A 24600-nucleotide genomic window follows, 5' to 3' on the forward strand; every position below is an offset into this window, starting at 1 on the left:
TAAAGATAATGGCTTCCATTCTGCCAAATTTTGATGAAGCTGTGATGAAAGAGATAATTAAGTATTTGGCACTGCGTAACTGTAAATCATATCGTGAATATTAAACAGTAGATATTGCATTAACGCAATAAATTACAATAAACAAAAAAATAGACTTGTAAAATAACATTGGTTAATCTGAAAGAAAATTGAAAACTGTAGATGGCTCCACAGAGAATGCTCTGTAATAATGTTTTTGTCGTTTAATAAATTATTTTAAGTCAAAGGTAAATAAATTGACTTTATGTGAGCGAAATTTAGGCTTTGCCTTGTTTTTGCGTTATTTATAGGCTGAATGCCACCCTCTTAGGATTTTCATATTATTATACATAGGTATATGAAATGCCTTTTACTGTTATTGCGATGTAAAAGTTAATTATTTATTACTAGCTTTCCGCCCGCGGCTTCGCCCGCGTTGAATTTTGTCTGTCACAGAAAAACTTTATCGCCTTTATTAAAACCGGGATAAAAACTATCCTATGTCCTTTCCCGGGACTCAAACTATCTCTATGCCAAATTTCATAAAATCGGTTTAGTGGTTTAGGCGTGAAAGAGAGACAGACAGACAGACAGAGTTACTTTCGCATTTATAATATTAGTGTAGATTACGACGCAATTGTGAGAATGTGGATGGCTTTCAATATATCTCTGGCAATTAATATTATGGTTGTTTGTGGATTGCCCTTACAATATTCTAGACTGCAATTATATTAGGTATATTACGAGTACTAATGTAAATATTTTTCAGTCTGCAGTTGACTAGACTCGAACCGAAGCTAACCGCTGACTGTAACAGAGTTTCATGACGAATCGTCATTGGGACTGTAGATGAATTAATATTTGTGACAGGAATCGCCAGCTCTCTTTCGTGCATTAAAAATGACGATGCGATTTGCAGGAACCACAAGTTTCTGTATTTGTGTTTTATTCGTTGTATTATAATTTTAGAAGCTTTTAAGATTTGTAGAACAACGTCATTCAAAGTCTCTTTTAGATTTGCGGTTAGTTTTGCAAGTTAGAATATATTATTTATGTTTTATGCATGTAATATTTTTAGTATCTGTTACATAAATAATGTGCAGTTTTATTATTCTAATGCAGCTTTCGGCTTTTCAGAAAATCGAGGACAAGACGTCTGACCGCGACGATGAAACGGAAGATATGAGTAAGTACCATTTGTTATACCTAGCAGAGTTCACCAACAAAGGGCTTAGTTGATTGAAGTAAATTTTTCGACGATATTTTAAGAAGTAACCTTAATAGTTCACAACTATAAAGATAAACAGTGTTATTCTGCCGTAGCAGTTTCGTTCCTTTTTTTGCAACTTCCTGTGCCGCTTTTATGTTGCGTTCACTTTCTGAATGACAAACATAATGTGGACGTCGGATTAAAAAACTTTGTTACAGTGAGAGATACATTCTCCCATACTCGCTGACTAAAAATGTTTTTACCTGCGAGAAAAAGTGTTAAACACTTGCAAATGTGAAATATGATCCTACAAGATTCTTTTTGGGTACTTACTAAAGCAATTTATGAATAAAGTCTGTTGGTGAGCTCGAGCCTTAGTTCTTAACTTTGATTTTCAGTGTGTATTTAGGTTCAGTAGCGTCTTGCTACGGATTCTACGAATGTTGTTCTCGCTACAAATTGCGGCTACGGTAAACTTGATCGGACTGAGTGGACAACTCGATGCCCTGAAATTGAATTCTCGTAGCTTACTTGAGGCTGGAGTCTAGATACTTGTACTACGAACTATTACGAACCTGCCGTGACACTTATGAGTGAGACCCGTATTCTACCACCTGATTGGGCTACGAGTAACTCAAACAAATTGGATGAAGATGGAATGCGATAAGGTACGTTGGAATTGATAAGTAGTTGTTGTACATTTTGCAGAACCTTAAGATGGAGTATTGCAATGAGAGATTTTAGCGTTCTAAATTACGACGAGAAAGCGCATAGCGAGTTACTTTGCAAAAGCAATTTTCGATAATGACCGCTCCCATCTAGGAGAGGTCATTATCGAAAAAGGATCGGTCGGTAAAATGTTTCACGTTTTTGAAAGTTAAATTAATTTAACGAGCATACAAGTGTGATAAAACTCCGCAAGTATTACGGAATGCATATTAAAAATGATGCAGCTCAATAGGGCAGCTTCCTGCGCGGTCGGATGCATTACATTGTCTTCATGCGAGAAAGGAATTCAATAGCAAACTCGTTCTAGCCCGGAATTTATTTATATTGAAACGTGGCTGCGGATTTCTATTTCTCTTTCGATTGTTTTAAAATAAGGTAAATATTTACAGATAGCAAGTATGTAAAATATTAAATAGAGAGTTTATTTTAAAGGGTAATTGCCTCAGACTTGCAAAGTACCTAGGTATCAAGCTTTTACTTTATGCCACCAATTACAAAAACTTAAAACTTTAGAAGAGTCACTTTTTTTTATTCGTGATTTTATTACTTTCGTTTTCACGTACGAGTAAAATGCAACGCGCATTAATCACAATTTATGAAATAACGACTAACTGCGAGAAAACTTTTCCAGTGTACAAATATGCCTTAACGACCGTCCAGCTGTGAATTTATTCGAATGTATTTCGTTCTCTCGAAACGTTCTATTAAAAAGCGAGCTCGTCGATGCCCCAACTGCTTGTTATGATTTACCTATACCTATATCTATAGTTATATGTAATGCAGTATTGTCTGTAATAATGACGCATCGTCCGTGGTCAGCCACCCTCATGGTTCGAAGTTTCGAACTTCTGCACGGGTAGGGGAGTTCGACAAATGACCAATTTCAATACGCATTGGGGCTTTGAACACCGATATGTTAGCTATACGAATCTGTTGATGTGACGGCAGTATTTCGTGTAGGACACTTCTAAGATGCCCCTGGGCCTGCGGGTGTCTATAGGCGACGGTAATCATTCACCTGCCTCATAAAAATATTTACACCAGCTTTTTAAGTAAAAGACACTTAAAAAAAGGCTGGCGATAGTGAATTACTTCTTAATTACGCAAAGGATGTTGATACGATTTTAACTGCAACATAGAGATTTTTAAAAGAAATTATTTATTAATATTTACGGACGATGGAACACTATGTTGAACATTATTTTGCAGCAGACCATGTAGTTTGCTGTCGACTGAAGTATAACATTATTACGGGTAAGTTTTTGAATAAAAAACAAATTTTGAACTCAAGTCTTCTAACTTACATTAAGTACATCAATCAAATAATTATAGCCCTAAAAAGTTTGGAGAATAGTCCGTCCGTGATGTTAAGTTGCTTTAATTTGCTTTTTAAGTTGACTCACAAGAAACTAGTTTCTTCTAAGTATGAAATATAAATTCAAAACGAAGTTTTACATCTTTCTCTAAATAGTTAAGTATGCTATAGATTTTGTAGTTACCTTTCACAGGGCATATAAATTACTAATAAAACTCATTGTATATGGCAGCTTTTGCGATCCCAGTAATAATATCCCAGTATACCATTTTTTTTAATTGGTTCCCATTCATATTTCCATATTTCTGGTTCTAATGAACTACGAGTTTGGTTTTTAGTCAAAATCGACAGAAATTTTATCTCTGGATGGTTGAGGTGTTCTGTGTAGCCAGGTTCGTAATTAACCGGTAGCCAATCATGTACGTTTCAGCGGCTCTCCACGCTCCAGCGACAGTGCTCGAATATGTACACTCGCATAATCTGCGTTCACCACTGACAAACAAATTCAAACGCAATCCAAATCCTGTAAACCAATTTCGACCGTACTCGATAGAAATACCATCTAAATTCCGACCAAGCCCTCTCCCGATATGCGTCTGTCGCATTTTCAACTGAACATTTCAAAAATATTGGTCTGACACCGAGCTTAGCGTCCTCGTAAAAGCGATTTCGAGTAGATAAATGTGCTATCCAACTGAATTTTATTTATATTCCTAAAAATATTTACATTTTCAACTGTACTGCAGATTTACTGAATCGTCTTTCATTCATGAATTGTTGGACGGTCCTCTAAAAAATTAATTCAGTCACAAAAAATCCCATGTCAAAAATGGATTGTAAAAAGCATTTCACACTTAATAAAGGTAACACGGGTAACTTAGTGCCTAATTCTCAGTAAAATCACAATTATTGTTGCTGAACTTAACGCTTAGCGCTAAAGCCGACTTAGCTAGCCGCAGCCACAGCAGACATTTTCATTTTTGTAGCAGTAGGTCAGTCGTAAAAAAACTGGAAATGTATTGGAGCTTTTCACACAAACACTTATTTGTACGAATTAGTTGGCGTGCCGTAAAATTATGAGTTCTATTTTTATCATAGACTAAGACCAGCAGACCTACGTCATTTTAGAAAACCGTTATACCATAAAAGCTGATTTTTATATACAACTAGCTGACCCGGCGAACTTCGTACCGCCTTAGCGTAGAGATTTTCTTAATATTTTTTTCCGTAAGAACCATCCTTGGACTTCCACAAACATTTAAAAAAAAGAATTATCGAAATCGGTTCAGCCGTTCACACGTGATGCCGTGACAACGCGAAACGGGTTTCATTTTTATATATATAGATAATATTTGGGCAATAATTAGAAGTAGTTTCTTCATCAGCCAGACAGTTTTGACAGTTCCAACTCCTTGCCAGACAGTTTTTTTAGGATAACTGCCAAAGCCACGATGACCCAAACTTCATGATTCACCAACATTCTAACCTATATTGGGAGCATACGCTGACAAACTTTCAGCTTTTATAAAATGACGTAGGTCTGGCGTTCACTAGCTCTTAGTCTATCAGACAAACATTATATGATAACCATAAAGTATCATTCATAATGTTTGACAAACGTTTCAGTGGACGTACTGTTAGTGACGTGTATACTGTGCCCACGCGGTCGGCTTCGTATTTCACTGAACACCCCACTTGGGATTTAAGCTTTTAGATTTAAGAGTTAGTTCACAGATTTTCTAATTTTCAACTTTCCGCTCTGCTTTAGTCAAAGAATTTTAGATAAATCTTGACGTTGTTAGATTTTACTTCAAGTATCAATGTTAACTTTCGAATTACCAATGAATAAGTTTTCCTTTTTTTAAATAGCAGACTTTAAAGATAGAGCTTTATAAATTCATTGCATTTTATATTGCTAGAATTCTGCAATCCCGTGGGCAATATCAGAATCAGTTACTGTTTGCAGCCGTAAATAAATAAACAATATCCTAATGGTAAAATGATGCTTTTGTCGGCGTAGAAGTGCTTTCGTTTGCTAAGCTATTTTACGACGAATGTGCTAAACCGTTGATAAGGCTAATCGGTATGAGCTGTTATCAATACATAGAGAACAGTTGCTATATAATACCCTGTTGTGATACTTGTGATGTTTAGTGAAATACGCTCCATTTCATAATCGTAATGTTGAAGAGTTCATGGAGTAAATACATTTGTGAATGATGTTTGGTTCACGTTCTGAATTTCTAGTGAACAAAGCTTTGAATGGTACAAGTGCCTATCTAATCATAATTGCACAAATATCCCTGTGTGATTGGTAGGTATTGAAGTAATTTTAATACTTGTTTTTTATCTAGATGCCATAACGACTTTATGAGCATTGACTATTTAGTTCAAGCAATTATCTACCAAATCCTACGAGTACGTTAGGCCTTTAATATCACACGCATGTACTACATTAAGTCTTCTATTTTTATGCGTAATCCAGAACACCCAATATTTTGTTTAGAGAAATATAAAAACTTTTGATATAGCTCCTCTTGTTGGTAAAGCGCCGTGAAAAGTTGTTAAGCCTTTTAACTTTCAATAAAGTTATAACCGTGCAATGAATAGCGAAATTAACTTTTCTCAATGTTACCAAAGAAAATATTATTTTTACCACGTCTTATCTGATCGAAATTAAGTCATCTTCTTAGAAGAAACAGGAATTAAAATCAGCTGTTCTGTGAAATTTAATCTCCGCGCAGGTTGGGACCACCTCCTATTTTTGGTGAGAACAAATTAAGGAGTTAATGTCAAAGTGGGGAGTTCTGATCCAGAAGTTCGTAGTTTAAAATTCTGCACCAGAAAAACAACTCAAACTAAGATAGACCCTTTGTTATTTTCTTAGAAACTTCCTCCCTGGTGCGGGGTCCGGTAATCGTTTTTTGAGCTCTAGTTTTGCCGACATTAAAACTTTCAGGAGGACCTAGTTAAGTAATATTCAATATTCAATCGCCAATAAAAATTGAGTTTTACCTTATGTGATAGTGTATTTTGGTGGCTCTTGTGAGTGTCTCGTCACACACATGTTGATGCGAAGGAAACTTTTTGATCGTAACTTTGTCGATAGCGAGAAGTCACCGTCAAATGACAGGTGCATCTCTTCTCCGAACACTATTTTGTGAGCTTTTCTCAAGAATTTTCAATTTCCGAATGTCCCCTTTCCCACAAGATGTCTTTTCGTGAAATATGCCTTTTATAAGACTCTGTAACAAAGTAGCAAGTTGCAATAGAATAATGGTGCTTTTTAAAGGAAAATATAACTTTCAATACAATTTCTTTTCTAATTCAGATGGCGACTGTAGGCAATAATAGAAGAAATTGTGATCTCAGACTTGTCTTTAATCCATTATTAGCTTTTGTATAGCACGGCAATTGTAAAAGCAGCCTTACTTTGAATCTCCCTACATTGTGCTAAGGTCGTGAATCGTTAAAACATCGACATACAATGCTAAAGGGTTATTTCGATTAATGTTACATTGTCTAGCCGCTGTGACGTAGAATGTGGGAATCGGATCGCACCAGGGCATTATCTGCAGCCTGTGTCAACGTCACTGCACCCGAGTGAGATATGACTGTAACGCTGCAACCGCTAGTTCCCAAGGAGTCACACCGAAACGAGTAACACGGTTACTCGTTGAGAAAAAAATATCCTATCCCGTCACACTGTTACTGGTTTACTCATTAAGTACCAACCAAACAATATTGGTGTTATTTTAAAGCCCAATAAATAAACTTAAAGAAAAACACATTTATTTTTTTTATAAACTATTAACATGTACCATAAATGTGACTTGAAAAAATGCCTCACTTGGGGCTCACCTCTGGGACCAAGTAGACCAATTTCTGTGGTTATAAAACCAAATAATGATCTTAAGTGTTCTTTTTAACAGATGAAATCCCAATTTAACAGTTTTAAACAGAAAAAAATATCCCATCCCGTCACACTGTTACTGGTTTACTCATTAAGTACCTTTAACGTCAGGATGAAAGAAAATACATTAAAAATCAAAATACGTAATCTAAAGCCTAGTGTAGAGAATACTGGTTACAGTGTGACCGTCGAGTAACTTGTGTGACTTGATGGGAATTGTTTTCCCAGCGAGTAACAGTGTTACTCGTTTCGACGTGATTCGTTGTTCACAAATACCTTTAATGTCAGGATGAAAGAAAATACATTACAAATCAAAATACGTAATCTAAAGCCTAGTGTAGATAATACAGGTTACAGTGTGACCGACGAGTAACTTGTGTGACTTGATGGAAATTGTTTTCCCAGCGAGTAACAGTGTTACTCGTTTCGACGTGATTCGTTTGGGACAACCGTCTGCAACTTGTTCACAAATGCAGGAGCTTGCGGTGTCCGGAAATCGCTTCAATGATCATGGATGCAAGGAAATTATCCGCAGCGCTGCGGGCGTCTCGTCGCTAGATACACACCAATATCGGAAAAGCTTTGGGAATACTCAGCGATCCCCTAGAGGGGTTTACAGTTTTCATTCATCAAAATAAATAGACTGTAGACTTTGTTTGTTGACGGAGATGTATTGTGATTATGCCTGTTTTATTATTAGGTAGCCATTAATTTCATGAAGTAGAAGTTTTGCGTGGAGAATTTCAGTCAGAATAAATCTTATATCCTTTTATAGGTAGGTACTAGGTACCTATATGAATAAAAACATCGATAAAAATAACTTAACATTTGTAAAGTTTGAAACAAAATATGTCGAATACTTATAAAGTTGATGACATTTAGGACGTTATTATTGCCTCTGAAAATTTAATTAAATTACAAATTAAAAATTAACAGCACAATAACTACGTAGGTATAATAACCATGAAATCAACGTTTACTTATGAATAATTAATTCATGAATTAGTAAAATATGTCTTGTCAACAATTTTAGAACTAATAATTTTGTAGGAAATTGCGATATCATAATATATTTAGAAGTATTTGAACTAATCAAATCTACGTCGGCTGTTAGTACATCAACAGCTGATTACGTACTAGGGATTATGAGATACCATTTATTCACTATGTATGGCTTGTCTTTTATAAAACATATCAATTAGATCTTATGATTGCCTTATTAAGGTACGCGTCCACTGTTCCAATAATTACGTGTGCGATTTTAATATTGATATTACTAAAACTTTCGGGAAAAGCGGCTTAGGAACAACCGTACCTACATGCGTTATATTGATAATATTGATAAGTTTTCAAAATAAATTATTGTTTTGTAGTCGCAAGCACAACAGGCTATTCATGTTTGTAGCGAAATAGCACCTAATAGAATGGCACAAGATGCCAAAATCGAGACACAACAGAAATCAATCGTTACTGCGGCATCATGCTACCGCTTAGGGTTGATGAGGCATCTACTAAAGCTGTGCAGAAATACCTTATTAACAGCTTCTGCTCGTAACTTCGTCCGCGTGGAATAGTTACTTGTCTTAGCGTGATGATATAATAATATAGCCTATAGCTTTCTTCAATAAATAAGCTATCTAACACTAAAAGAATTTTTCAAATTGGACCAGTAATTCCTGAGATAAGCGTGTTCAATCAAACAAACTCTTCAGCTTTAGAATGCTAGTATAGATTCTAAAAGAGATTATTCAATCCGATCTAATCATCACAGGGGGATAAGAGAATAGTATTTATGCGACGAACGTCCGTACGGATGCCGTGATTAATGGTATAATTAAATGATGATGCCTCGCTTGGTTCGTGCGTTACGAGCTAGTGGATGCGCACCTTTAGCAATACTTGATTTAACGTCGGCGATATGAAGTATTACCTATTTCGGTATTTGATTTTATCTCAATCGGCTACCTTCATTAGTTTGTTTGTTAACTGATTACAGCTACCGAAATGTTTTATAACAGTTGTGTTACGAATGCGTAGGTATCTATTATAAAATTAATTTAAAGTATGTGCCTAAAACAAATTAATATTTTAGTGTAAGTCATATTATCACATTTTTTCAAACTTTCTTACATCTAAATAAATGAGACAGGATCTTGGAGTCTTCTAAAAATTCTTTAAAATAACTTTAAAGCTGATTTAAATGTACGTGTGTTTGTGTGTTAAGGCTGCGGTCACACTAATCAATCCGTCGCATGCGCATTGATTTTCTCATCATATTATCTGCTTAATGTTTTAGCAGGAAGAAATCAAACGCAATATTACTTAGTCTAATACTCTAATACAAAGTTTTGGTCTTTGATTTGATTTAAAAGCATATAAACACACTAGTAGCCTTACTCAGCGACGTAGCTCATACATTATTGCGTTGTTGCGAACCAAATTAGGTGTCTAGTTGTTTAATTGCGTTATAATAATTGCCGTGACATGTTGTTGACACGCAAATCGTCCACCCGGGGAACACATATCGCTGCTATACTGCATGAATGGTTTAAGCCATGTATTCATTAGGCAACATTTGTTGATAAACACTGTTTATAAACTGTTCATAAACGATGTTTCATAAAGTTTCATCATCTCTGTAAACAGTCCATAAACATAGGTGATGAAACATTGTTTATGATACATGTTGCCGTGCTCCCCGCTATGAGTGGAGAGCAAGTGTGGACGGCCAAGTTTCAGAAACCTGTGTTTATGGTAAACTTGTTTCACACTAGTCATAAACAGTTTATCAACAAATGTTGCCTAATGAATACATGGCTTAATTGGTACGCATAGTCATATAGCAATAACAAATGTATGAGTTGATTTGCTAATTTTTATAGCCTAACACTGCGTAGTACACTAAAATAACCTCAAAAAGAACAGTTCCATATGCCTCTGTATTACAAATCGCTTACGCGATAAAATTATCACTGGCGTTGCAAAACAAATCAGTATATTTACGAGTATCGATATCGCGACTCCATAGAGCGGCGACTATCGGGTCCCACGTGGGTTATCCGATAAGGATAACATATGTCGCAGTCAGATATTTAAATTAGATAGTGAGTTAGACAGGTAAATAACATCTAATTGGGTATATCTTGGGCTGTTGTCACAGTATTATTTAAAAGTGTGGCGGGAACGCACGAACGTTGTATATACGCACATAATATAACAAATTATTTAGTTTGTAATAGTTGGTATTTTGCAATAAAAATTGCTGTACAACATTATCATGATTACCATCAGTCTAGAGATATCAAATGGATAGCATTCTTCTACAAACTTACGATGGAGACGAACCATATAATAATATGACAGTATTCCATGACTTCTTCCAACCTTCAGTAGGTCAAGTCATCCGACCATTAGTTGGCAATACTTATGTTCAAGTTTTGTAATCTCGATATGAAAAATAAAATGGGACAGTAAATCGCATAAAAAGAGTTAAGTGACCGTTGACCAAGCCAAATGGTTAAATGAAATGAATTAACCATTTGTCTCATTGATCTCGGACAATTCATTAAGACATCTTGCCAGCGGGGTCCAATTCTGCCAATTCAATAGATAAATTAATCACATTCGCACTATACTCAAGTTTGTCAGAGTTTTATTTACAATTATATTGATTCCAACTTAAAATTCAGAAGTCTGTGATTAGATTCATTAATATTCAGACTGCAAACTGATTCCAATAATAAAATGGAAACAGGATTGAAATAGAAACAGATGAATGACGTTATTATATTATGTTCTTCATTGAATTTCGTCAGTGACAACTAACGTTCTGCAGTAGTAGCGAAATTAGAACTAAAATAGAAAAATAGGTCCTGTATTTTGTTTCAAGTATCATTTTTATCTGAAATGCAGTTCTAGAAAACCATGCCTCAATAGGAAAACATTTCAACTTCAACCCCAGCTAGAAAGTCGCAGCTTAAGACATCGTCGACATATCTTCCCTCCACTTGTCCATCGATGTGATAGATTACTTAATTGATCGCCGTCGTTTAGTAACCGATTTCCCAATCGGTCCGCGTCTCACAATTAAATAATAACATTACGGCTGTAATTGTTACCTTTTAGGGCCGTATCGATTATGATTTAGGTCATCGCGCCGATAACACCGTTACTAATCAGCCTTGCTCACTAAATTTATCTTGTTCTACACACACGCTGCGATTTACACGATTGGGTGTTAATACTGATAAACTGTTCATGAACTAACTTAGTACTTTTGGTGTACTGAAAGGGGTCAAAACCTGTTTTTAAAACTCCCCCGTTTATCATTAATACATTACTCGTACCAGCGGTATTATCGCGATTAGATAACCATTAATGCACATATAAACAAACATGCATGACTCAACTGCCACAGGCTGTACTTACAAATTGCTCCCTGCAGAATCCGGAATCGCGACCGCTTGCTTGTTGTCAAATGGTTAACAAACCATAGCCACAAAATATAACAGACTAGCTTTCCGCCCGCGGCTTCGCGCGCGTGGGCTACATTATCTACATATTTTACGAAACCCTATTTTTTTCCATAATAAAATTTAGCCTATGTTACTCGTGGATAATGTAGCTTTCGAATGGTGAAAAAATTTTTAAAAACGGTCCAGTAGTTTTTGAGCCTATTCATTACAACCAAACAAACAAACAAAGTTTTCCTCTTTATAATATTAGTGTAGAACAGTGTTTTTGAAAGAAAGAAAGAAAGAAAAAATATTTATTTGGTACCAAAAAATTAAACAATAAGTACCTACAATCAACTTAAAAAGCAAAATACATTGTACCAAATTGGTCTCTGCTCAGTATGAGGTCATTTTTCAACCTTTTTCATGACACGACTAGGGTTGCCAGGCGTCCGGCTTTAGCCGCGCCAGGCAAAAGTCGAGAATCATATGAAGCGCACGCATCAGGATGTTGGTCAGCAACCGATATGATGATAGTACTCACTCATGAGCTGACACTAATTGCAACNTTTTGGACCTGGCAACCCTAGACACGACCCCCCTAGCATGAAAAAATATTTCGCGACCCCCCGACCGCTCGCTTTTATTTCATGCATTTTATTTCAAAGATGTTGTAAAAACCTAATACTTTAATCCATACAACATTTATTTTCATAATTAGATTTCTAATAAATCTATCTTTAAAACTTACTGAGGTAGTTTTTAAGACATCTCGCGACCCCCCTATAGAGGCTTCGCGACCCCCCAGAGGGTCGCGACCCACAGGTTGAAAAACACTGGTGTAGAAGACAAACTCCATACTAAGCGCGATCGAGCTACGCGCACATAGGTCATAGCTTTAAAATTTTGTTTGATAAGTTTCCTTTTAAAATAGAAAAAGGTGTCACGTCTCGGTTTATTTTAGTCCTGAAACATTGGCTTGAACAATAATTCTACGACAGTCTTATCCTATCCTACTTTCTTTTTATGTCACCCAGTATTGAAAATGATTGAGGCGCTCGCCAAATAGTGGTTCTCATTTTCAAAAACCTCAGAGTGAATATCGGATCGGAAATCCCAAGAAACTCCTGGAGCTTGTCGAAGGTAGTTGACTTTGAAAAGGTCAAAGTAGACGATTCAATGTCACTGCTTAAGTGTTAACTTTTGCCTACCCTTCGGGATGCGGTTATCTCGCATAGTTCTTGCCTTAGTTGCGCAAGCGGTCGTCAGATTACTAGTATGGGTTAAGCTTAAGTCGGGTACTATTAAGTATTATTGACCCTGCTATACTTATTTATGTTGGGTAATCTTTAGACAACTATTTTTATCTGGATTAAATTAAAATCCTGTTATTATAAACGAAAGAAAAAAGAAAATCTTTCAAAAACGTTTTTCAAAACGAATCAAATCTTTTTTAGGTTCTAGATGATCTACTATCGGGATGCGGGAGTACTTTATGTTGGCAACATTGATAAACAAGATCTAGGTCTATTAGAACGACATGGACTTTTACGATGAATTGGACATCCTATTCGTATTACGAGGCCTCATTCTTCTAGAACTAAGTAGATTCTAGAAGGCTGGCTTAGTTGCACCATCTTTCTTTAACTTTAACAAATTTCAAAAATCCGTCAAGCTCCACACAAAATACACCGGTTATTGTCATAGATACGCTTAAAGTTTAGTGATGCAACTCAACCTTAATGAGAAGAGAATAAGAAACAGCTAAATAAATACTCGTATACAACAAATACATATTTTAAAAGCTCTATATCCGAGCTTTTGTTAAATCATAATGACATAGCTCTCGCATTAATAGTTGATTGAATACATTTGCCAGCTCTAATACGCTTGTTGGTGCTGAAAAATTTATACAGTAATACAATTTTTATTGACTAATCATATCATAACTGGACTTTCCGGGTTCGAACGGGATGATTTGTCCAGATATGTTGTGCGTCAACATACCTATTGTCGTCTTTACTTACTAATGATAAATTACGTCGAATAAACAATAGAGTCTTTTTATAGTGCTTTTTATATTATTACGTCTTTCAAAGATGTGGAATGATACCTATATCCAATGACCTTACCCACGACCTATCGCTGGCTGGCCGAATACATTTGCTACCGGCACTTTTCCCTTGATGGAATTTTATAAGTGCCTGTTACTCTGTTAGCAGCGTTGTTTCATCGTGTAAACATGTTATTGTGATTTGGAAATCAATTTGGGATTTATTTTTATAGACTGCATATATTTTTACACGTGGTATTTAAAACGTTGCACAAAAGTATCATTCAATAGGTATATTCGGGCGGGAATACATATCAGTGATGAGTCAAAGCTTTATAAAAAAGCGCTCATGCATCTCGTTTCTTATAGCTATGTGTACTCTTTGTTTTTGAAATCCACAATTTAGTTCGAAACTTTGTCCATCGGTATGCTCTTACGTGGGTGGTGGTCTTCAGTTTGCCAGGTTCGCTTAATACACCTAATAAACTAATCTACTTTAAAGTCAACTCGGTCTAATAAACCCGAGAATTTTAGCGACATTTAAATCCACTTTGTCGGCGGGCGCCAAAATGCCTGAAGCGGCGTGGAACCGTGTATTCTAAAATTTTGAATATCCTACCTTAATGAAATGCACATGTATTCTTCCATGCAACTCGGTAAATATTCTATCGGTGTAGTGAATTGTGTACACCATCACATAAAATGTGTTGCTAATGGTGACAATCTACAAGGCTGTGTTTAAAACACGAGGGCTTGCCTAAGTGGCTTGTATTATTAATTCATTGAGTTACTTAATTCAGGTATGTTAAACTAACTGATCATCAATGTTCGCTTGCGAGCTAATCATATTAGTCGCGTTCCTTCGCTGACAATCTCCGATCATTTGCCGCTGATTTTTCTGTGCTTCCATCGTCATAAATCAAATTCACCATGATAATTCCCCCGTACGTACTAGAATATGGATGTCATCATAAATTTATGTCATTGTAATACAGGGTGGCCCAGAAGAAAGTTCACTTTTGAAAATTCAAGGAAACGAAAACTGTAAATTTTTATAGAACTTTTACTATTGCAATTTAAAGGAAATTTAATGAAATTTATTTTTAAATTTTACTTTATTTAATTACATCGCCCCGAAACCTATTTTCATTTTTTTTCCAAATGCTCAGCTTCAGTTGCTGCATGGTTGTTGGATTATAAAAGTACACCCTATTCTTAATGTAACACCACAAAAAGAATTTTCTGGAATGAGATCAGGGCTTCCTGGGGGCCAGGAGATGTCACCCCTGTCTGAAATTATTTTTTTGTGGGAACATGTCTCTTACCATCTAAATGCTCTCATTTGAAGTGTGACACTTGTGCCCCATCTTGATGAAACCAAGTGCTCCGGTCATAGCCTTGCGAATCTTGCAGCTTTGAAATCAAAAAGCTTTTCAGCCTACCAGTATAGCGCTTTCAAAAATTTATCATCTTTTCAATGCAACAAACCAATTAAGCAGGGGTGAAATCTCACTACCTCTAAGAAGCGCTAATCTCAGTCCAGCAGACTTCTTTTTGTGAGGTTACCTTATGAGCAGAGTATACTCTAATAATCCAAAAACTCTGCAGCATTCATCCATCCTGAATCCATTTCGAGGTAACTCTTAACGAAAGTTTTCCAAAATATTGATGTATATTGACCTAATGTTGTAATCGTCAAGGGAATCACATGTACGATAAAATTTATAAAAGAAAGTAAATTTTAAAATAAATTGCACTAAATTTCCTTTAAATTACAATAGTTAAAGTTCTACAAATATGAACAGTTTTCGTTTCCTTGAATTTTCAAAAGTGAACTTTCTTCTGGGCCACCCTGTATTACCAATTTTCAAACAAAACCCCTTATTTTATAAAAAAATTAGCGGTATGAAAACTATTATAACCTAAAGCTGGTAAATTATTGTTATTGTAATAGGCGACGAAGTATTCAGCTGTAAACTAAAGGATGAAATGTTTAAAATATTTCACCTAAATAATCTTCCTGAAGAATTTCTCATCCTATAGTGTTTCGATCAACACTGCAGGTTCCTGCAAGCATGTGAGAGACTAGCATTCTGTTCAGCGAACGCTTAAGCTAAAATGTGTTCAAAAATTTTTACCGCACGATATCTCATCTTGAAAATTAGACTGGCAGTTTAGTATTGATACGAAATATACTTACGAGCAAAAGTATGGAGAATCACCCCCTTGTGTTTTGTTCCGAATGATTTTAAGAACTGAATGACTATGTATGTACTCGTATCTGTGGTATCAATTTAAAGTTTAAAATATTACATTTAAGAGCGTTGTCACATTTTTCATGCAGAAATCGAGAATTTGGCAGATTTCGAAATGATTTTAGTCATATAATTTATTGTTACCTATAGCTTCTTTTGACTTATATCATCATAATTATCATACGTTTTTACGGAATGTCTATTGACAAAATCTCGTTCAAATCGGATTTTTGCCTACGAAAACAGCGAATTTCGAAAGCCCGATTTCCAGGTAACTCGCGAAGGCACAACTTTGAACTAATATTACAACAAATGTATTTCTAAGTAAGAAGATAGAATATATTCATTAGAATAAGCATACCCTGAAGAAGAAAGTGTATTGAGAAAATTTTAATGTTTAATTCATAAAAATGCATTTTTATCATGTCTAAGATAGTCAAAATTCGAGAAAATTACTGCAAGAAAACAGGTCACATCTCATAATCTAAAAGTCATTTGGCAACATAAACTACTTTATACTTAAGAAGAAACATAGTACTATTATTGTGTGAAAAAGAAAAAAATATCTATCTTCAATCTTCAAGTGAAAAATTAATTTGAAAATACTATAAAATCGGGTGCATCAAATGGCATAAATCAGTCGTGCTTTGGCACTCGTAGACGCCGGGTCTATGTCAGTTGACTGCCCACTGACGTATATGCGTCAGAAAGTGACAAAATTTTACTCTTATTGGGAAGCGATTTACATTTTAATAACAACTCGTATTCAACTGGGCATGACTCACGCTGCGCGATAACGCACAATGCATGGAATGAGTCACGAAGTTCCTCGACGGACACACAAAATATAACAGAAGGTAAACTCCATACTAAGCGCGCTCGAGCCACGCACACATAGACACCGCTCACGTACGCGTTATTAAGACTGTCTTGGACGAATGCGAGGCGCGACTGCGTTCGCTTGAGTGACGCTGCGAATTTCTGAACACAGACATCACTGCCTTAAGCACGCCAACTACTCCACAACACAGTAGCTCGTTACACCGTACTCGCCGGCGAGTACGAGGCCCTGCTTTCCATTTCGGACGGTACAGACATGTACCGGGCCGGTTCTCCCCTATCCGTCCCCCGGACACGGCCTGAGCCGAGGTCCGAGCCTACCGTGGCGCCCTCAGGCCGCGTCCGTAGTCCCCTCGATCGGGCCCACTAGAGTGAGCCCGCCGTAGGCTGGACTTTGGTCCAACACCGCGGTGGGCAACCCTCTAGTTGGGTTCGCCACTGATCGGGCGCCTTATGCGCTCGATACGGCCCGATCGCGAACGTCGGTCTGCGACCGACGCGGACGAGCCTGGGCTTCGCTTCGCGAAGCCCACACTCGGCCTCGTCGGCACGCGCACCAACGATCGCCAAACGGCTAGAGTACCTTCTGTACTCGCCACTCTGCCCGGTGAAGCTGGAAAAGCTCCTCAAGCTACCAGCGCGCGTCCCAAAAAAAAAAAAAAAACTTTATGCAGTCCTTTTTTATTTTAAAATCTGCCTTAGATTTACTGTAGCATTTAAATGAAGCTTTTAGTGACTGTTAAACAGGCTAAATGTAACTTAATGAGTTTATTTTTGATGTTCAGCCGAGACTAATAATATGATTAGTAATAATAGTATTTTTCATTAAACAAAATTGCAACGTTGACTTATTCGAAAGCATCTTTTCCTTTCCTTATAATCAATTTAATTACAACTTCATTCATAATGGAGTTTAACTCTCGACATAGATTTATGGCGTCGATAAAAGTTTACCAATGATGACATTTCTATCACTGTTACGGACGATAGATTTGGGGCATCAATCGGCATTTGTCCGGTGTTGTAGTAGGGCGGGGGCATTTGTGAATGTATAAACTTGTAAAAGGCATACCTCGACTGCGGTTGAGGAATGATTTTGGGAACCAGCAGTTTTTTCAGGGTTTTCCGTACACGGCACATCAAACTTAACACTATTACTACTTATTTGGTTATAATTGGTGCTACTATACTTATTCGTATACAATAAACATATACAAGGTACTCTAGTCTAAGGTGTGCTCTCTTTAGTGCATAAATCACTTTAATATACGAGTATGATGCTTCGCTGTATATGTATTTTGGATGGGTCAGCATTATACTGCACAGCCGTCAAAACTAAGCTTCAAACTTATGCTATTTAGGTTAGTCTACTTAGCCAAGACTAATTTCGTTAACTCCCGGGCAGTTATTCCGCTGAACTATTTCACTGTCGGCTACAGCGGGTAGCTGCTACTACAGCTGCTGTAGAACCTCCGCTGCAATGTAGTGCAGCTTATAATGCGATTTTTTTAATTAAAATTGCAGTCATGCTGCAAGCAAAAATGCTTTCTATTGCTTCAGAATTGAACACAAAATGGCAAATTTTGCAGGCAATAATCTTAAGGTTATTTTAATTACAATATTAATAATAACCTTATTGAAACTTTGAAATATATTCAAACGGCATAGTCTCAACGTGGATTTGATGAGATTTATTGTTGCATTCAAGTGAAAGCTTTTTTAATAGACAATGCCAGTTTAATGATTCATGACTTTGGAGTTATTTTGTCTAACAATTGCGATGTGAAAAGTGATTTTATAATACACATTCAATTTAAGATGCCTGTATGATCAATGGTTTTCTAAACGGAATTGAGGCACCAAGTATGTTTTTTTCATTTTCTAAAAGTTTGTACGCTAGCCAATGTGAGCGAAGCTTGCGATCTGTGTTTTCATCAATGAACTTGCGTTTGGGCAAAACCTCAACTGCTGTGCCAAAGCCGTTAAGTTAAATAAAGCGGTGAACCGGGATTTACACCGGTCGATTATCGCACTGCAGTCCAATTACGCGAATTAACTTTTATGACGGAAAATATTTTTGGTATGTATAATTCGCATTTAACGAAACAGTTGTGAGCTGACGTCATGCTTGCAAGCGTATGTTGTAATTATACAAGTTTATCGTGATTAAGTGTAATTGTTAGAATTTGATATTAATACCTTAGTAACTTGTGCTTGAACGCTTTAAACTCTTGTTCAAGTAAGCTGTTTGTATGAGGGCATAAACTACACTATTAAAGTTGCTATGGCAAGCTATCTCTGTCTTAGCAAGTACGAGACAGAGTTTAAGCAAACAGCTTAAAACTTGTTAATGGGTTTCGAAGGCTGCATGTTTTACACTTTGCCTTTTACTTAATTGAAACAATGTTTTGTATTTTGCGCTTCGTTCCGAGCTTAGAAGCAGAACCCAGGTAAAGTTCTATTATTGCAATAGAAAGTTACTTTGCTGAAATATTTCTACAATTCTTTGAAGACGAAACGTGTCTTATTTGCTAGAAGCTTGACAAACTTGACATACATTTAACAAACGGACGAATATACTTAATCAAAACATGAATAAAGAAATGGATAAAGCCCAGAAAGGATACCTGTGTTTATTTATTTATTTATTTAAACTTTAATGCTAAAATAAATTTGTACATAAGGCGAACTTAATGCACTAAAGCGTTCTCGGCATGTGTTCCCGTAGTTCATCACATTATCCCTTCCCACCGTCCGGTAGCTACGCGAAAACTTGGTCAAGCGGCTGTCGAATAACGATACAACATAAAAATGTTGGTTTATCGCAAGCTCGTTAATCGCTTGGTGTAAATCGCCTGAAAAGTTCGTCGACCTCAGCTATTTATATTTATTTTATTTATAATTAAACACATGCACTGCGTAAACAGGATCGCTATTTTGCGGGGTGGAAGCGGTGCGGTGCAGCTTAGTAAACTTATAATGCTTTTGTAAAGCTTTGGCTGATCACTGTAAACTGTAAAGTGGCAGAAAAATTTTCCGGGAGGTCACAAAAGTATTGGTTTGGTAGTAAATCGCTTTAAATGAACTGAATGGTCCAAATCCAAGCTTTTAACAGTTAATTCGGCAGCTTTGTAACTTGAAAATTTAGGAAAACTAGATAGACTTACCAACTGGAGTTACCTCTTTAGCTAAGAGTTACCTAACCAGACTGGTAACTAGTTAGAATCTAAAAAGTATACACGATAGAGCCCTTGTACAATCGTTCAAAGAGGAATATGACAGATGAAAACTTAGTCATATTTTTCAATCTTAAAGCTTGCCTTTAAAATGACGAGTAACATGACTTTGCATCCTACCTTCCTGTAGCAACCAACTCAGAGATACGACTACGTAGACTTATTTCCTGACTTCCATTGCTCACACTCATTAAAAGTTTCATGTCACTCCAAGAGATTTTCGCGAAGAATCAGGGATGAGAAAATACTATAAAAGGCACCTACATAATGAATAACGTCAATCAACATTTCAGGTGCTGTTGTTGCCGTGAATTTTGCTATTTTGAGTTTGTTTCGAGATACACGTGTCAACTCACAAGGATTCCTTAAAGTATGTTTGAAAATATCTTGTGTAGGTGTACATTACCAATCCTAAATGTCACTCACGAGTGTTTCCTGGAATTTTTCATCTTACTTAGTTGTAAGTGCAAATTCAGGCGATGAAATAAGTGACACTTTAGCATTTACAATTTACCTGGGATTATCCATCTCTTTTCCCCACCCTCTCCCTTTCCCCACCCCTTTAAATCCTGAGTGCCGTGATTCTGTAAAAAAAATCATGCGTCTCGTACTTTTATTTTGTGAAAGGCTCAAACGCTTCAGCTAGTATTTAGTCCAAAATAGAGTGACGTACCTAATGTCTCTCTCTAGGTAGGTAAGTAAGGCTGGGTTGCACCATCTTAGCAAACGTCAAAAAATCTGTCAAATCAATCTTTTCGGTTTGGTAGGTGGTAGGGCTTGTTCTAAGTCCGCCTGGCTAGCTACCACCATCTTACCTAAGTCTGTCGCCATAACAACAATGTTAACAGCATTGTTGTGTTCCGGCAGTTAGAGGTAAGATAGCCAGTTCCTCCGTGGTTGAGGATTCCGGGCGAAGCTCGCTTTCACGTTCGGCCTAATCGTCACTTACCATCAAGTGTACAAAATCAAACTGTTAGTTTATATTTCGCCCGGTTCGGCCTTGCTGGTTGACTTGCTTGTTACAGCACTAAATCGAAACAGCCCCATTTTCATCTTTTTTGTAGATAGCGTGCGAAAACCAATTAATTTTTTTGCATCTGCCGTTAAACTGGCTGTCAGCTGTCGGTGCAGTCAGGCCTGGCTCACTCCGCGCGGTACATCCGATAATTACCTACAGCGGAGCGCCCCGCCGGCGGGTATTATATCAGTCGAGTGTCACGCGCACGCCCGTCGGGACTTGATGTTTTGCATTTAATAAATAACTAGCTGACTCGGCGAACTTTGTTCCGCCTTAATGGCAATAAATAAGCAGACTTTTTTTTATTTCGAATGGGATAAAAAGTATCCTATGTCCTTCTCCTGGCTCTAAACTACCTCCCTGACAATTTTCAGCTAAATCGGTTCAGCCGTTCTTGAGTTATAAGCGAAGTAACTAACACGACTTTCTTTTATATATATAGATTTCTTTTGAATACAATTTATGATGTTTTAAGAATTTTATCGTTAAAATATTAACTATTACCTTTCCGTGTAGGTAAATGAAACGGAAGAGTAACATCGATACACCAAATTACGACAAGCTAGTTCTTTTACCATAATGCATAGGTACCCCAACAATATTCAGTAAAAAATAAATTGTTGCCAAAGTACAGCGAGTAACATTAGATTAAGTTTGTGCAAAGCCAAATACAAACATGATTTTCGGGTGATGCCTCTCGTCACCTCTCGTTCTATGATGTAGCCGTTTCGTGTTTGCGTAGTAAGTAGGTAGGTATGATGTCATTCTTTCTTCTGTGATAGTAGGTATGTTTAATTTATTTGTCTTATGTTAAAATAGGTATGAATGAAGACATTGTATTAAAATAAGTACTTTTTTATCCTAAGTAGGTATATTTAAAATGTTATTTTTACAAAGGTAAAATAACACTAATACTTACCGACATACGTACCTCATTACAAATACCTAAGTAGATTAATTCTATTTTTTCACTAGACAGCATAGCAACCCTAGCAGCGTAAGAAGAGTTCAGAGGCACGCGATAGAAAGAGACAAAACTTGTAGGTGAATAAAATTGTAAGTACGTAGTGCTGTGCGAGCTGAATTCCACTGTATCGCGTCGTAGCAAGACTCGCATTTATTTAAATCGTCTTGCGGAGTAAACCTTCTGTACCTGTACTATTACTTATTCTGTGGTGCAGTGTTGGAATCTGTTAAATCAGTTCGCTGGGTTGTATTCCCATCTAATAAGACCGCAAAGGAAAAGGTTCGGTGTGAAAATTTTAAATATCTACAAAAGTAGGACCAGACCTAGCTTATGAAATAGACTAAATTTATTTAAGCTATTCATATTTAATTAAAAATGCGTAGTATTTCCGGTATTTTGTTTCAAAAATTTTTTTTGAAGACGTTATAAGATTTTTTGAACGACCCTTTGTCTTTGCTGTCTAGTCAGCAGTTGAAAGTAAAAAGTATGTTTTCAGTGATTTTTTAAAACAGGATATTTTTTTACATCTTGACAATAAGTTTTATGGATTTATTTTCAATAACAATTTAAAAAATATTACCTACTAAAATATTGTTCGGAAGGGTAAATATGTCCGCAGACACAATAATATAAACCGGATGTCATATTGCATAATGTCAAATGACATTATTAATACAATTTCTCACTTTAATGTTCGATGAATGTTTTCAAGAACAGTGGGCCTACCATGAGTTTACGTTAGGTGTGCTCGCTAGCGACTGCGTAAAAAAATGACATTTAAATGTATGACATATTGTGCAGCGCCCCTAGCGGCTACTTTCAAGAAATAAAATCTTCATAGAATTTTTTGACGTTTTCGCTAGCGAGCACACCAAACGTAAACTCATGGTAGGTACACAGGAAAGAAACAAAAACTTGAAATAAATAAGAGTAGGAAAAGTCTTGTCACGGCGTTTTAAAATTAAGATTTATTGCGAAAATTTATTAGAGGTAGCAACGACTCAGCTTATTCTGAGTAAAGCTTGCCAATTTGTGAAATGGACTTTGATTTCGACCTCATAATAAAATCTATAATAAACCCTCCTCGTTGCTGTTACTCGATAAAAAATAACTACTCGATATTATAATAAGCTTTTGTTGTTGGTAGATTGCCTTACTAGTATCTATTATTATGGTTGACATAAAAATATTTGCTAATTAGTGTTATTTTACCCAAGCTTTCACTTGTTTTTGAAGGAAGAAGAGAAAACTAAAAATTAAAAAGTTAAATCCTTGTAATTTTGCGAGAAATAGGTGTGGCCCTTTGAAGTATTTTCATCGATAAAATTGTCCATAGATTACGCCCTTAAAGTTTGATCACTACATGCCCGGACACACTGTACCTATATGTATAAAATGTAGTTGTTAACTACAAATACTCGTACACTAGCTTACTGTCCCACTGCAGTGAACAGGGTTAAGTCCAACTTGCACCGTTGTGGATTAGCGGGTAAATGCAGTGTCAACTTGCTGTCAGAATATATCTAGAGGTTTAAACTTTAAAAGCTCCTTACTTTGAACGTATGAAATAACATTATTATACCTACGAGTATGAGAATCGAGGCCGGATAAGCTATACTTATAACCTTTTGAAAAGATGAGAAGAGGCTGGGAAAAGCATTTTGTACTACTGATCTTATTGAACGAGCTCACTGTAAAGTTATGTAAAGCTGAATGTTTTGCTCGAGTTGTAATTTGATCTCAGTGTTTATAATGTAGTAGAGTCAATATATCTGTTAATGTTTTTAAGCGATGATTACACTATTATTGGAAAATAACAATAGCATCTCTAAAAACTAACTCGCCGTTATGTAAAATTTACAAGTTATACGCGCAGAAAACTATAGAGATAATAATATTCTTCGTATTTACATTTCCAAGGAACAATTAATTCTTTCAGGGTGCCTACCATGAGTGTTTACGTTAGGTGAGCTCGCTAGCGAATACGTCAAAAAATTATATGAAGATTTTATTTCTTGAAAGTAGCCGCTAGGGGCGCTGCACAATATGTCATACATTTAAATGTCAATTTCTTACGCAGTCGCTAGCGAGCACACCTAACGTAAACTCATGGTAGGCACACTGATTCAGTACACTACGGTAGACACTTTACTTATGCTTATGATTGCTGAAAAGTAGCATCTACTGTTTCTTCTGTGAGTTCAATTTGAAAAGTAACGACTCTAACCGGTGTGGGACACCGGTTAGAGTCGTTACTTCGGATGGAAAAGGAAAAAAGTTTTTACGATTTTAATGTTGTTCCCTATGATAAAAGTTGTTCGTTACAACTGCAGTTGCTTGAATATTTTACGTTGGAATTCACAAACGATGCTTGCTTAAGTGAAGCAGCAGCAGAATAGAGCTCTGTGGTTTTTTCGTGTCACCCTGTTCACGCGCACTATGACCAGGCCTGGCTCACTCCGCGCGGTACATCCGATAATTACCTACAGCGAAGCGCCCCGCCGGCGGGTATTATATCAGTCGAGTGTCACGCGCGCGCTCGTCAGGACGCTGGCATGCGTTGTAGTATTATGATTATAATTCTATGATCGA

At 36.5% G+C, this 24600-nt stretch overlaps 1 protein-coding gene across 2 annotated transcripts in view; it reads left to right on the forward strand.

The window, feature by feature from the left end:
* LOC114351824 (high affinity cAMP-specific 3',5'-cyclic phosphodiesterase 7A-like) overlaps positions 1-24600 on the forward strand; it is a 124329-nt gene that overhangs the window by 15539 nt on the left and 84190 nt on the right. The window contains exon 2 of one of the 2 annotated variants that reach the window (XM_028303160.1): positions 1141-1204. In XM_028303160.1, the coding sequence (XP_028158961.1) occupies positions 1141-1204 (64 nt within the window). The remainder of the gene's footprint in view (positions 1-1140; positions 1205-24600) is intronic. The other variant, XM_028303161.1, reaches the window with a different exon arrangement.

Source organism: Ostrinia furnacalis, unplaced genomic scaffold (genome assembly GCF_004193835.3).
Source record: "Ostrinia furnacalis isolate ACB-3 unplaced genomic scaffold, ASM419383v2 OfSCF1198, whole genome shotgun sequence".
Taxonomy (NCBI): Eukaryota; Metazoa; Arthropoda; class Insecta; order Lepidoptera; family Crambidae; genus Ostrinia; species Ostrinia furnacalis.